The sequence below is a fragment of the Drosophila miranda genome, chromosome XL (genome assembly GCF_003369915.1).
Source record: "Drosophila miranda strain MSH22 chromosome XL, D.miranda_PacBio2.1, whole genome shotgun sequence".
NCBI lineage: Eukaryota > Metazoa > Arthropoda > Insecta > Diptera > Drosophilidae > Drosophila > Drosophila miranda.
Genome location: NC_046673.1, coordinates 19,102,649 through 19,116,612, shown reverse-complemented (window position 1 = coordinate 19,116,612; position 13,964 = coordinate 19,102,649). Strand labels below are relative to the sequence as shown.

Genomic DNA, 13,964 nt, shown 5'->3' with positions numbered 1-13,964 from the left:
GCTCTAAGCGCAAGCGAATGATCTTACCCCCAAAAACAAAAAAAATAATCATCGAAAATACATCCGAAATCCCAATCAAAACAAGAAGAAAAGTCTAGCATTGGTACGCCGAATCTTTTGATACCCTTGAACATGATTTTGAAGTATCTGTTGATCCACTCATGCCTATGCGTGCTCTATAATGATATACCGATCAGATATTCCATATATGCACATTTTTTAGCTCGAAACTTAAGGAATATCCTTCACTCTTCTCTTATAAATAGCCAAATTCTCTGCAAAATCATAATGGCCACTGCCAAAAAGGGTATAACAAAGATCAAAAACCTATCCACAGACCCGAGGTTGCCCCGAGGGTCGGACGAACACTTGAGTTGTTGTTGGTCGATCAGCGGGCGGGCGGCTACCGCAGCAGCGACCTTTCACATCACCTGCAAGCGTTGTTGATCTAGCTGCTCGATTGTTTACCTTATAGATACACCACACCCACACACACACACACACACACACAGCACCCACAAGATACACTCGAGCGCATGCACATGCACACGGGCGATATTTTCAACACCAGGCGGCCACACACTCAATTGAGATTTCTTTGTTTTCCACAAGGTGAAGTAACATCAACTAATTGATGGGCTCTACAAAGGATAGAGAAGCAGTAGGCAGTAGGTAGGGGTAGGGGATGTTGCTATAGATAGAAGGAGGTGCCACACAGCTTAGAACGGAGCTTAGATACAAGATACATCTGTGATTGAACTACATATCTTGGTAATCAGTCCAAATATCGATAGATAGTTTTAGAAACGAGTCACAATGGTCATTGAATAATGGTATTTTAAGCATAGCTAAACCTATATAGAACCTATGTATATCTCCCTCAGATATTCTTCAGATACTCTCACTAAACTTTAGCCAAAAGTATGACACCATTAAGATCCAAGCATATTGGTTCTGTAAAGACCATCCTAAGAGTGTTCATAAATCTGCTGCCCTATTGCATTTTCCCATCAGACTCTTTTTCGGTATGTTTTCATTTCGGGACCACTTTTCTCTCTCTCCATCTCTCTCTCTCGGCTTGTGTGTGTGTGTGTGTGTGTTTTCCAAGCGACTTAATTAGGAAACTTTTGGTGCGTTTTATTTATGTGTCTTAACGAGTCGTTTATTCAACGCACCCTCTCAGGGCAGGGCAGGGCAGGGCCTCCTATCCGCTGAACCAACATCAAATCGAAGGCTGAGCACACAAACATTTTGAAAATTTGTTTATTGTTTTTCTTCGGGGTCCTCCGCACTAATTTGGGAAAACGAAACGAAAAGCGAAGAACTGAAATCGGAATTGGTATGCGGTATTCGGTATTCGAATATTTAAAAAGGAGGAGAACAAGAGAATTGAAATAATTGTGTGCCTTGATTTAAATAAAATAACAAACAGACGAAACATTTTCCTAGAAAACTAAACATAAATTCTTCTCCATCGACTGACTGACGGTATGTGTGGGCCAAAGTGAAGCCATGAACATGGGTTCTTTATTAGCGGCAGGATATCGATGGAAGCATCCTACATAAATACGAGTATGTATGTCTGCAAGTATGCATCTATATCTACTGTATATGTTAATTCGGTTCTACGTTAATTAGAGAACAAGTTGGACTCTTCTTTGGCTCCTCCGCCTCCTCGAGTGCTCCTCCTCGCCTGCTCCCTGATCTAAAAAAACTTATTTTTAAGCAGACATTTTGTTGTTGTCGGATGTGCTGTTTTTTCGGTATTTCTTCGCTTTATTTTTTATTGTATTTATTTATTGTGCCGCTGGCAGCAAACAATTTGTAATCGTTGTTGTTGCCGCCGCCCGTTGACAAGGAAAATGTTGCAGCTGCGGCACGCGGCCAGAGACACGCAAAAAGAAAAAAAACAGCGTTGCAGTCGCCTTAATTGCAGTCCAAAAGGAAGCGCCAAAAGAAAAATGTTTTTCAGTTTTCCCCAAAAAATAGAAAAAAAAACCTCCCGGAGGGTGGCTCTCCGTCTGCGTCGGGAAGCAAGGGGCATGCAACAGAACGGAATGGATTAGACGGGGGGCGCGTGGGCTGTTAAACATACCATATTTTAATCCATTACTTGTGTTCTACTGTTTCTATTTAAATGGAACATCCGGGGGTTGCTCATAGAGTTTGGAAGTCTCTTTTTTTAGTCATCACATAGTCGATGGACTCTGCATTGAAGATGGTTTAACAAGTCTTGCCTTTAATTTTACTGGATCTACTTCCTCTAGATCCAAAGTTCACGTAGTTGGGCGTAGGTTAGGAATTGTTACAGTGCAGCGATTACTCTGAAACACGAATGATACATAGAAGATAGTGTGACTAGACTTTATTCCAACTTTCATAGCTGTATTTTTGCTAGATCCTAAGTTCATATAGTTGGTCGACCGTAACCAATATTTTAGTGAAACATATACAACAAACCACTAAAAATCTATAGAAGATGGTATGAGAAGTCTTTCCTCCAACTTTCATGGCTGTATGGCCTCTGGATCTCGAGTTCATATAGTTGGGGATCTTTAACTAATGTCTCACTGAAGCGATTAAGAAGAAACATTAATGAAACATAGAATATAGTACGAGTATTCATTCTTACAATCTCTATGGCTGTATTTCTGAAAACGAAGCAATTGTCACTCTATTAAAAAGCGGAGACCCCCGTTCTTTCGAAATGATTTCGTGCTGAGGCGAAATGATGTTATTATCATCATCATCGGAGTAGGTGACAGACACCATGTGCTTCGGGGTGCAAGACTTTACAAGTTAATTGCTCCGTCAGGCCGAAAGAGCTTATTAGATACAGGCGGAACCCCGAGACACGCCAGAGAGACAGACAAAGAGGGAGGAGAGGTGTTGCCCAGGGGCTGATCTAATGCCTGTTTGGATGTTAGATGTTAGATGTGGGGATTGTTGAACGTTTGGTTGTGCGCTCTATGGCTGGGAGTGTTTTTGTGGATGGATGAGGATGAGGATTTCTGGGTATCGTGAGCGCTTCCAGCGAAGAAAGTGCGAACAATTTATGAAAGTTGGCTGCTGTTTACGAGTGTGTTTTTGTGGGGCATTTACGATGAAAATGTTTATAAATACTAGCCGATTGGGAGAGCAATAGTTCAAAGAGTGTGGCAGGTTCCTCAGCTCCGAGGAAATAGAACACTCAAAAGATCAGACAGAGAAATTGATGACATAATGATTCGAGTGAATCAGCTGCATTACCCCAACAAAAACAGAGATTGTGCTTTGTTCTCGTCTGAACGAAATCAGAAATATTAATTACCACGAAATGCGCGTAAACAGCGATACATTCTTTCAACCACTTTTGATAAATCGCTGAGCCACAGAGCCACAGAGTCACACACACGATGCACGATGCCGACACATGCCAGAGCCCCAGAACATTGCCACAAACACCAAAACAATTTTGCGATGAAATTGTCAAATTGCAGTGGAAAAACGCAAGAGCCCAGTCCAGCCATCAGCCATCAGCCAGCAGGCAGCAGGCAGCCCCACCGCAACCGCAATCGCACCACCGACAAAAGCAACAGAAACAGCAACAGCAATTGAAACCCCCCCAGTCCTCCCTCGCCCATACACTCGTGTATAGTACTAGTCGTACGGACAGCACGAATTCAATTCACAATTTTCGGTTAACTGAAAATCACTGCGAGGCGAACGCAATCAATCATAAAACGATGAAATGTCGACCGACCAGGCGGCGGCGAGCAGAGGAGGAAAATTGAAAACGCTCTGGCAGGACATGGACAAGGAAAAGCCCAAACACAGCTCCCCCCCAACCCCACGACAAAGCAGTGAAAAAAAAACACACAAGGAAGAGAAGTGGGTCTCGAAGACCGACTACGGAAATACCCTAAGAGATTATAGGTTGAGATCATTTCTAGAGAAACATTCAAGGACCTTCCCTTCTCTGCCTGCTCAGTGTACCCTCTTTAAGAAAGGGTATCTACCAACACATCAATGGCGTAGAGCAAAGTCAAAAGCGTAACGTTGGATTGGCTTTTGGTTCGCTTTTGGTGGGGGTTTTTTCTGGTTAGGGTTTTTCTGTATGATTTGGTTTTTTTGTTGGATTTTTTTGGCCGTGGTCAAAGCGAACGAACGCTTTCCGACAATTTATCAATGGCTCTGACTGCTGCTGGAGCTCCTGCCTTTGAAGCTGAAGCCGAAGCCGAATGCTGATGCTGATGCTGGGAGCTTAGCCGAATCTGCTCCTGGCCAAGCGGCAAATCCCCCCATCAACACCCAAAAAATGTTCACTCTCTCTCTCGTTCCCTCTTTGTGGCAGTTAATTAGAGATGCCAAGCCGACAAAAATCCGTTCCGTTCCGTTCCGTTGTGCGTGTGCGTGTGCGTGTGTTGCAAATATATCAAAGAGTTTCCATTTCCATTCATAACTTGCAACAGTTGCACTGTGTCAACAGCAGCCGGAAATATACGTCTGCCATACGAATATGTATTCGTAAGATACGCATAGAGCAGGCCAAGGGATCTAGGTATCTGCACTGAAAACCCATTGAAAAGGGAGAAATCATTGAGTATTTGATAGAAGAGGCTTCTTACCTTCAGGAAAACCGAATTGATGGAAGATTGTTGTAATTCTCATTGAAAGAAAGCCATATATATGGGAAGGGAACTCTAGATTGAAGGAATTTTTTTCGTTCTAGTAATCACTTTCTTTAGATAGTTTTCGATCCTTTTACTGCCATCTGATGTTAAGATCTATCCAAGGTCTAAAACCTTTTCGCAGACTTCTACAAAGTCTACAAAGACTTTCAATAGTTTTAAATTGCCTTTAATTTTCCCCCAAAGTATGATCCATCATCGAAGATCTCCCATCACCGAATCGTTATCTCTCTGCTGGCCATTATCAAGGATACCACGATTTCCTGCTTGGGGGAACTTTCCCTGGCCGCTGACTCTTTGTTTAAGATTTCGAATGAACCACAACAGATTTAAACAGAGGCCCCACAAATGTCGTTTTTATGGGAAACTCTACCTCTCCCTGCCCCAAAGATTCAGCGCCATGAGACAAAGATACTGAGACGATTTCATTGTCTTTTCCCATACCCAAAAATCGATGTTTGAGTGTCGGGGCATTCGTTGAACGAGTATTCGTGGAGAGAGAGTGTGAGTGTGAGTGTGAGTGGTGTGTGGGGAGTGTTTTATCAAATTTGAACTTAATTACTGGACTCACCTTTCTCGGATAACACACGGGAACGAACGGCAGCGGCAGTGGCAGCGGCAGCTTGGGCTCCGTCCGGCTAATGAACAGTTTTATGCATCGCTTTAAGTCGCATTTGATTGAGCTCTCGATGGGCATTTTGTAATCGTCGAAGTGAAATTTACATGGCCCCAAAACCCCGTACCGAACCGAACCGAGCCGAACGAAAATCTCCCATAAATCAAGTTGCATTCGCAGGTCGTAAGTGTGTCATTAAAATTAATTATCTAGCATTTTTAACACCGAGCTGGGAGTCAGAGCCACAGCCAGAGCCGTACCCTTTTCGGATGGATACTCGGAAGATTTTGAATGGAAGATGGGCGGGCAATTAGCCACACGCCGTGCTTTCGGAGCTCTGCTTTTTCTAAATATTTGCTTAGCTTTTGTTGACGATTCTACGATGTACAAAATGTGGAGACGAAAGGCATTGCAACTGCGACTGCGACTGCGACAGTCCCTGACTTTGTTCAAATATTTGCGCTGACATAACTTTGTCTGCGGCTGGCATGCGCCATCTGGGTGATGGGAGAGGGACGACGATGACTGCGACAAGCAGTTAGGGCCTTCAAAAAGGGACTGTGGAGAGTCGCTTTGTCTGCCGATTGCCCCCGGAGCAATGTGTGAAAGATAATTATAACATGTGTGCTCAGCATTGGATTCTACTGAGCTCCGAGTTCTGTTCGGTTGACACAACTGTCGAATGCAGGGAGACGTAGACAGACAGACAGACGGACAGACAGACGTTCGTTGGTTCAAGTTTTTGTCTAGCCGCAAGCTGCAGCAAGCAGCAGTCATCGTGGCCTTTGCCATTGACAGCTCTGCTGTGTCTCTGTCCCCATCGAAAGATGCCAACTCAGCAGTAAAACGCCATGGCAGTAGCCCCACAGCCGTCTACCATCTTCTGTGTAGGAGCCACGAGCGAACGGCAGTAACCGCAGCAGTCGCCATCGAATGTCAATAGCAAAACTGTTTGCCAAAAGCATAACAAGCAGCAGGCAACAAAGAATAAGCAAGGCCCAATACCACAACGAATGAGTGATCGGCAGGGATATGCCCTGGAATGAACAGTAGTTCAAGTAGCAGAAGATCAATTGGGTAGTGCCCTAAGACTATGATTTGTAGCCTAGGATTTGTATCATATCAAAGTGTAATGTACTCTAAGCCATGTTTCTTGAGAGGGTATCGAAAGCGGTGAAGGAATGAAATACCCTAGAGGTTCTACTCGAAGATACATCGACTGCGAAATAAATAAGAGAAAGAAGCGTCCAAAAGAAAGCAAAGAAAGTGAATAAGGAAAAAGTTAAAGTAGAACTAAAAGTCAATGAAATATTAGAAGCAAACTTTAAAGCAGTGAATCCATAGGAGTTCTCAGACACATCCCCTTTCGTAGCAGCCGGGCATACCCCTTATCAAAACAGGGTACAGGGCCTCGCCTTGTGTTCCAGTCGCTGATTCCTAAGTAAGTAATTCAAAACAAATCGTCGCATAAATTATCCAACTTAAGCCAATGTCCCGCTAGACAAATGATGCTACCATCGACCAGTCCCCAATCCCCAGTCCCAAATCCCATTCTGAGACCCATCTCCAATCATTCACTCCCCCGTTTTGCGTGCCATTTATTTCCATTTATCGCATTGGCCCACGGATGGCCAGTGATAAAGACATTGAAAATAGACAGTTAACGGCTCGGCATATCTCCCCCTGATGTATCGTTTACTGAAGTTTCCCTTTTCCTTTCCCTTTTTTCCAGTGTGCAACTGCAACAACCATGCGCGACAGTGCCGCTTCAATATGGAAATCTTTCGCGCCTCCCAGGGCGTCTCCGGTGGCGTGTGCCAGAACTGCCGGCACTCGACCATGGGACGGAATTGCCACCTGTGCAAAGAGGGCTATTACAGGGACCCCACCAAGCCGCTCCATCACCGCAAGGTGTGCAAAGGTAAGTGTTGCCTCATATTTGTGTTTTGTAGTTAAACACAGCACAATCTTTTCGTAATTCCCCCAAGAACTGATTGCCAAATCTCTGGCATTCCTCTGTCCCGAGATTAATGCACAATTTACAATAATTAGCTACCGGAAAACAAAGTCAAAGCTGGCCAGAGGGGGGCCAACCCTTTGCCGTCCCCAGGCGACCTTCGAATGTGTGTGTGTGTGTCTGTGTGTGGGGAGTGTGTTTTGTGGGTATCGTAATTTATGAGCACGATAAATTCACGCGTTTCAATCGAAAAACAACGCAAAATGAAACACAGCCACGGGGTGGCAGAAGAACATGAACAGAAGTTGGAGAGGCTATCAGGGCTATGGGGATACCCTGTAAAAGAGTCCGGTTACTATGAAAATGGATACATAAGTACATAAAGGTTATACAAATCTGTGCTATGAAAGGTTTGAATATATCATACCAACTGTAAGGAAGACACACGTCTGCTTTGTCTTTCCAATGGTTATGACAGATAGATTTACAAGTCTATCCTTAAAATTTCAGTACCACATCTTGAGAATTTTCAAAATATCAGACCAAAGAAGTGTTGCTATTCCTTTCAGGAATAAACACCCGTACTACCTTCCGCAATCCAACAGTTTTGGGGACTTCAAACACCCCCCATATGATGTCTGGGGCTACAGATTCTTGCGTAGAATCATCACCAGCGGAAGGCACCCACAGAACACGAATTTATGAGCCTGCAATCATTTTTCATTGGCAAACAATCAAACAAATCAGGTGGGCCACAAAGCCACGAGACCGCTCCACTATTTATAGGTTTCCCTTTTCAGCCTGCTGGGACTTCGCATTCGAAAAATCTATAGCTAATTGCAAAATCGAGGAATCGTAAACAAAAAACGAAAAACAATAAAAGCTTCAGAGGCAAAACTGAAATTGAAGAGTACGAAAAGAGTGGGGAGTGGGGAGGGGGTCGGGACTTGGGAGTTGGGAGTCTCTGGTCGTCGTTTGTCATGGGGATGTCAGAAATTTTGTCGAACCGCTTTGGGGGTAGCTGACTAAGCATCATAATTCTCATCCGCATGGCCGTTAAATCCAAATCAAATTCTTATCGATTTTTAATTAATTATCCGCCAAAGTCAGAGCCGAACCACATCGTAAATAAGTGCACCGCCAGCATCAGCAATCGCCCACACACCGGATCCGGATTCGGAGTCGGATTCAGATCAGAGACAAAAGGCGCCGCTGTGACAATTTTTAAATTTAATCGCCTTCATCGTCGTCGTCTCTCCCTCCTGCCCTTTTTTTTTTTTTTTTGTTGGTGCCTTCTGCGAGCGGGTAATAAAAAATTTATTCATTTTAATTTTGAGAAGCGTGCAATTTGTTAAGAAACATTTTTACATTCTCGCCTTACAGTTGCCTCCGTTCCATTGTTTTTGGTTGCTTTGGTTTCGGCTTCTCCTTCTCTTTCTCTTGTTGTCAAAATGTTTTACGTCATGTTTTGCCATTTGCCAAATGTTGCAGTCCCCATGCCCACATATACATCCATCTCCCCCGCAGTCCCCGCCCCTGCCTGTCTGAACTTTCAATTAGTCAACCGAAATTGTTGTGGAAAGTCTTTTGGCAAGTAAGGCAGGAGCCACAGCCATGTCTTCCAGCTGATGCAGAATCTGTCAGAGGACAGGACTTTGACGTCGAGAATGCTTTCAATGATTTATTTCATTCCACATCTCAAGTATGCATATTTTTCATTAAATATCTGCAAAAATAAATTCAAAATCCCATTTCACATCACTAATGGCTTTTTGACACAAAAAAAAAGAAAGTAAATCAAGCAAATGTTTTCTTATGCAATTTGTCTTTGTACATTTTCAAGATCATTCACGTCATCTATGGGTGGAATACTACTCGTATACATGTTTATTTTGGATATTTAAAGCTTATCGATGGGTCTGATCTTGACGTCCAATGGACATATGTTTTGAAAGATTTATGTTCTAGAATTTTTTCGTGGGCAAACTTTGTTCAAGGAATATTTGATCCCACAGGTATTTCTCTATAAGAATCTACTCCGTTTTTGAAGGTTTATCTTTTGGACACTTCAAATCATTCTTATATACGGGAGCACACTGTCAGAGTCAATCTCTTTTTAATGTGTATGTTTTTCTCGAGTTGTTTCTTGATGTCGAAGTTTACTGCCTCCGCCATCCGAATCACCTTCAGAGCTCGTAACTTTTACCTATCAAAATTATATTGCATACACACGCACTCATCATCGTACCATTGCCATCCCATTCTGGTCGCATGTCTCGCATTATAATTAACGCCTTAAAGTCATTTCGATTGCGGGCTAAAATGGAAAAGATTAGGCCCCAGAGAGGTGCTCAAGGGGGTGGCAGCACTTCCGCAAAACTATATTTGTCTGAGTGCTGATGATGATTTTCAAGTTGATTTAATTTAAATATTCAAATTATTTACTTGGTGGGAGGGTGGGGGGAAAGAGTCGGATCGAGTCAGGCTTTGGCAAGGCCATAACTCATCGTCGCACAGACAGACGCGGGGAGATTGGGGTGGGGAGATGGGAAGGGGATGGGACAGACCATTGCACACACATTGAGCACACACAGACACAGATACTCACGTACACACTGGGACATGTGGACATGTCCTGTCAAAGTCATTTCGTCTAGGGGCCCCAGTCAATTTCCTTATTTGTGCAAAATGTTTCAATGACCGGAAAATTACATATTATTATTTGCCCAATGAGTGGGAATCCTGCCATCATTCCTGCCAGTAAACGAATCATTATTCATTTGCCTGCCGCCTGCTGCCTGCCTGTCATGGTTGTTGCTGTTGGCTCTCAATTTGTTGCAGTTGTTGCAGCAGCAGCTCTTTTGATAATTAAAGTCTGGCCCCCCGGCTAGGGCCCCGAGAAGGTATACACTCCTGCCTTGCTGCCTTATTGCCATCATCGTTGACATCATTAAATTTGCATGTCACAAATGGCAACAAAGGCATCTGTCAATCGAATATTGTTTGCCCTACAAGAAAGGATATTGCTCTTTGGAAGGAATAAGCCCCAAAGAAGGAACTCCAACCATGGGCCTTGGGTAATAAGTAAACTAAAGGATACATTGTGGCAAGTTTCTTTTTGCATAGATCATCTGAAAGTCGAGTTCCGTGTTCAGAGAATCTGCTGCCTTCGGGCACTCACACATCATAAATCCCTAATTGCCAATCGAATTCTTATAGATTAACCGCGGGCCATCCCACCATTATCATATCATATAACACACATAGCCATTCCATTGTAGTCGAATACAATTGAAAGCCTCCCCCACTGCCAGGGATATTCCGGGCACAACAAAAGACTCTGGGACTCACGCGAATGTGGGGCGTGTGCTATCACAGGGGGGGTGGGCAGGGCGTTCTGTTGGGCGTGACTTCGAATACAATTAACATTATCCGTAACTAAATACGTGAAATTAAAAGCCATAAAATCAGAAAGTCACGTGCGAAATGTTACAGCAATAACATGGCCAAATGTGCGGCAGGATATCCAGCAGGATATACAATATATGGCATATACATACGTATAGGGGTCACAGCAGGCAACGGCAATTAAAAGGCAAAAAAAAAAGTTTCTTTATTGCCCGAAAAAGTTCATGAAACGCAGCCGGGGCAAAGGACATCTATGAACATCCATGGACATCATCCATGAACATCATCCATGAACATTTGGGGGAGGAATGGAATCCCCCCCCCCCGTCAGACTTCATTAGAATTTCATAAAAGTGAGCGCCTATGCAACTGTAACAAATCGGTTAAAGGTTAAAGGCTATCCACCCACGAGGGTTGTTGCTCCCCGCAACTTAATTGAAATTTACGGAAAATACCAAAACGAAATGCATTTATCATACACCCACACCACACCACACAAGGGGGAGAGACAGGACAGGACAGGACAGCACAGGACAGGAGAGGCACTAAGCCAAGGTGGTTTTAAAAACTAAGCTGGAAAAATCTATTACATCTGCCTGTAACGCTGCTCACGCAGGGGCGGGGATTGGGTGGGGCTCCCCCCCATCAAGAAAGGGGAGAGGGAGGTCTAAGCGGCGTGACAAATTTTGTGCTGCCAAAGCAATAAAAGCTCATGTGCCCTGTGCCACGGAAATATCCAAACATTTTCTATGACAAGAGCAAAACAGCAAAACAATAAACCCAAAACCAAAAACAAAAATTGATAGAAAATCAACAGGACTTTCGGGTGCTCCGACGAACTGGAAATGCCCTAGAAAGGAGGAGATATAGTATCTTTAAAAGTTTAGATGGAGCTTCAATTGCAGCGCTCAAAGGAGAGATGAGATCTTCGAGGCTATATTGATATCTTCCTGATTGACTCACGAATTAAAGTAAACGACAATGCCAAAAAGTATCCCTTATACTATATTGTATTTTATTCTGTTACTAAGGGCCCTGATTCCATTCAGATAAGAGGAAGATTTGTTCATGTTTAAAGGGATTTTTCCCTTTACCAAATCCAGAGGTGATCTTCAGAAGTCATGCAAGTGTAGTTCTTAGATCCATAATGAATCGCATTTCCCTGAAATATAGTTATGACCCAAGGAAATGCTTCATTCTGAATTTGACATCTGCCATTTTCTGAGTCATTTACATATTTGCATCCTCCTATTATAGAGTACTTTCCGGTCAGCAAACAGCAAAGCCCCGTCACGTCACCCCGCTCTTGGTCCAGCCCCCTACCCTACCCTTGTCCCTTGAAGGATGGGGCTTGTTTGTGGGCGTGGCCGGCAATCTGCCCAATTTGAATTATGACATTTTGCATGCGAGTTGACATTTAAAGCTGTGCAAATTGTTCGAGCGTCAAATTGGCGGCGCTGCCATTTCCCAAAAACCACTTTTCCCTTGCCCCCGAGGGAAAACTCTACTCTTCTTGCCCCTCTACTGCCCCCCCCTGCGACACACCCTGCTGCCGAACAGTTGGAAAATGATTTTCCGAAACGTTGCACTTCCGAGCCAGGAGAGGGAGAGTTTGGTAACAATTTGGTTTTGGCATTGCCTACTTTACTGCGCATCGTTTGATTTTCAATAGGCCCATTCAGATCTCTTACGACTTCTCACTCTCTCCCCTCTGCCCTCTCCCCTCACCCCCATCTCTTTCTCTCACTTTCCCCCTTCCGCCTTTTTCTGTGTCTGTTTCTGTGACAGTGCGCTTCAAGCACTTCAATCTTTAACGCACAATTTGAAAAGCGCGAAAACTTTTCTGCCCCATCCGTCTGCCGTGCCTCAGACATCCTCTGTCTTCAGTCTTTCACCTGGCAAACTGGCAAACGGGAAAACGGGAAAACGGCAGACGGAAAAACTTTGTACATGCAACACGAATATTGTAGCAAGATGGAGATGCCTGCCGCCTACACACAGAGCCAAATCCCACACAGAGCCGCCCCCCTCCTCATCGTTGCTCATTTGGCATCGGCCAAAAGTTGAGCGAACTTTGCGCCAGTTGCAACCGCGATAAACTTTTTTCCTTTCCCAATGGCGAGCGGGAGGGGGGAGAGTGGCAAATGGGGGCACAACTTTTCCTTGGAGTGTCGCGTCGTCGTGCGAAGCCTTTGATTTATTAATAAGACCAAGGAAAGTTCCGCCTTCGCCATCGCCATCGCCATCGCCCGGACTCAAGTGTGAAATGAGCAAAAAGGTGAATCGCCTTTTGAACCGGTTTTACTGGGGGTTTGGGCCTGGGGCCAAATCGAATTGCTCATTTAAATTCATGAACAATTGGTAGATCGTTCAACTGAATCACGGCTTAGGCGGCTGAATGAATAGAGTGCCGAAATTAGCCATAAACCTAAGGAGGAATGGAAGGAGAGTTCACCAAAGGGCAAGGACTATTCTAGTCATTACCCTACAACAATCTTCTGGATACATTCTCCCACCTTCTGGGTAGCAGTCGACCGCCCCCCATGAATCATCGCTGTCCGTACGATCCAATTGGGCTCTGGTTAATGTTCCAACAAACTACTCGGATCCCCCAGCTCCATAGCACTCCATGGCACGTGGTCAGGTGTAATCTCTCACTGCAAATCATTCGATTGGTCTGGGATATCTTCTTCATAATTCCTCAGTTCTGTTTGGTTTTTCTTTGGAAAATTGCATTATTCTCGGGGATTTTGGCCTCTCTAATAATAACAAACAGCAGCCGAAGCAGCAGCAAAAGGCAGCTGTGTGCCGGCCAACAGTTTTTCCCTCTTTTCCTCTGGACTAGAACGGCTTTTTGGGTAACATATTTTATGGCAATTGATGGTCGAGGAAGAGACTTTTGCGGTGAATTTGTGTAAGGCACTTGCCACTGGCCAAGGGAACGGGATGGTGACGGGGAGGGGGAGGGCCGGTTATGTGTGGGAGGATTCGCTTGCGCAAACTTGAAATAAACAATAACATATTGCGCTTGATTTGTTTTATGTTGTTTACACTTGGCGCAGTGCTTTGCTGTACCCTGTTTCTCACGGGGTATTATGATTCTCACCAGATGCGTCCCGGCAGGTGGAAGCTTTGACCTCATAAAGTATAGTATACATCAAGTATATCCGTAGATATGAGTCTATTATTGAGTACACCAAGAGAATGATCATAGCCTAACATCTGGAAGTATCTAAGGGTATAACTTTCCCTTTATAACCGATACTCAAAGAGTTCTGTGGACATATTAGTTTCTATAGGACTGAATATCGGG

General features: G+C 44.1%; 1 protein-coding gene across 2 annotated transcripts in view; it reads left to right on the top strand.

The window, feature by feature from the left end:
• Window positions 1-13,964, top strand: part of LOC108162800 (netrin-A) — a 44,720-nt gene that overhangs the window by 21,533 nt on the left and 9,223 nt on the right. For both annotated transcript variants that reach the window (XM_017297707.2, XM_017297715.2), the window contains exon 2: window positions 7,019-7,207. In XM_017297707.2, coding sequence (XP_017153196.1) covers window positions 7,019-7,207 — 189 coding nt within the window. The remainder of the gene's footprint in view (window positions 1-7,018; window positions 7,208-13,964) is intronic.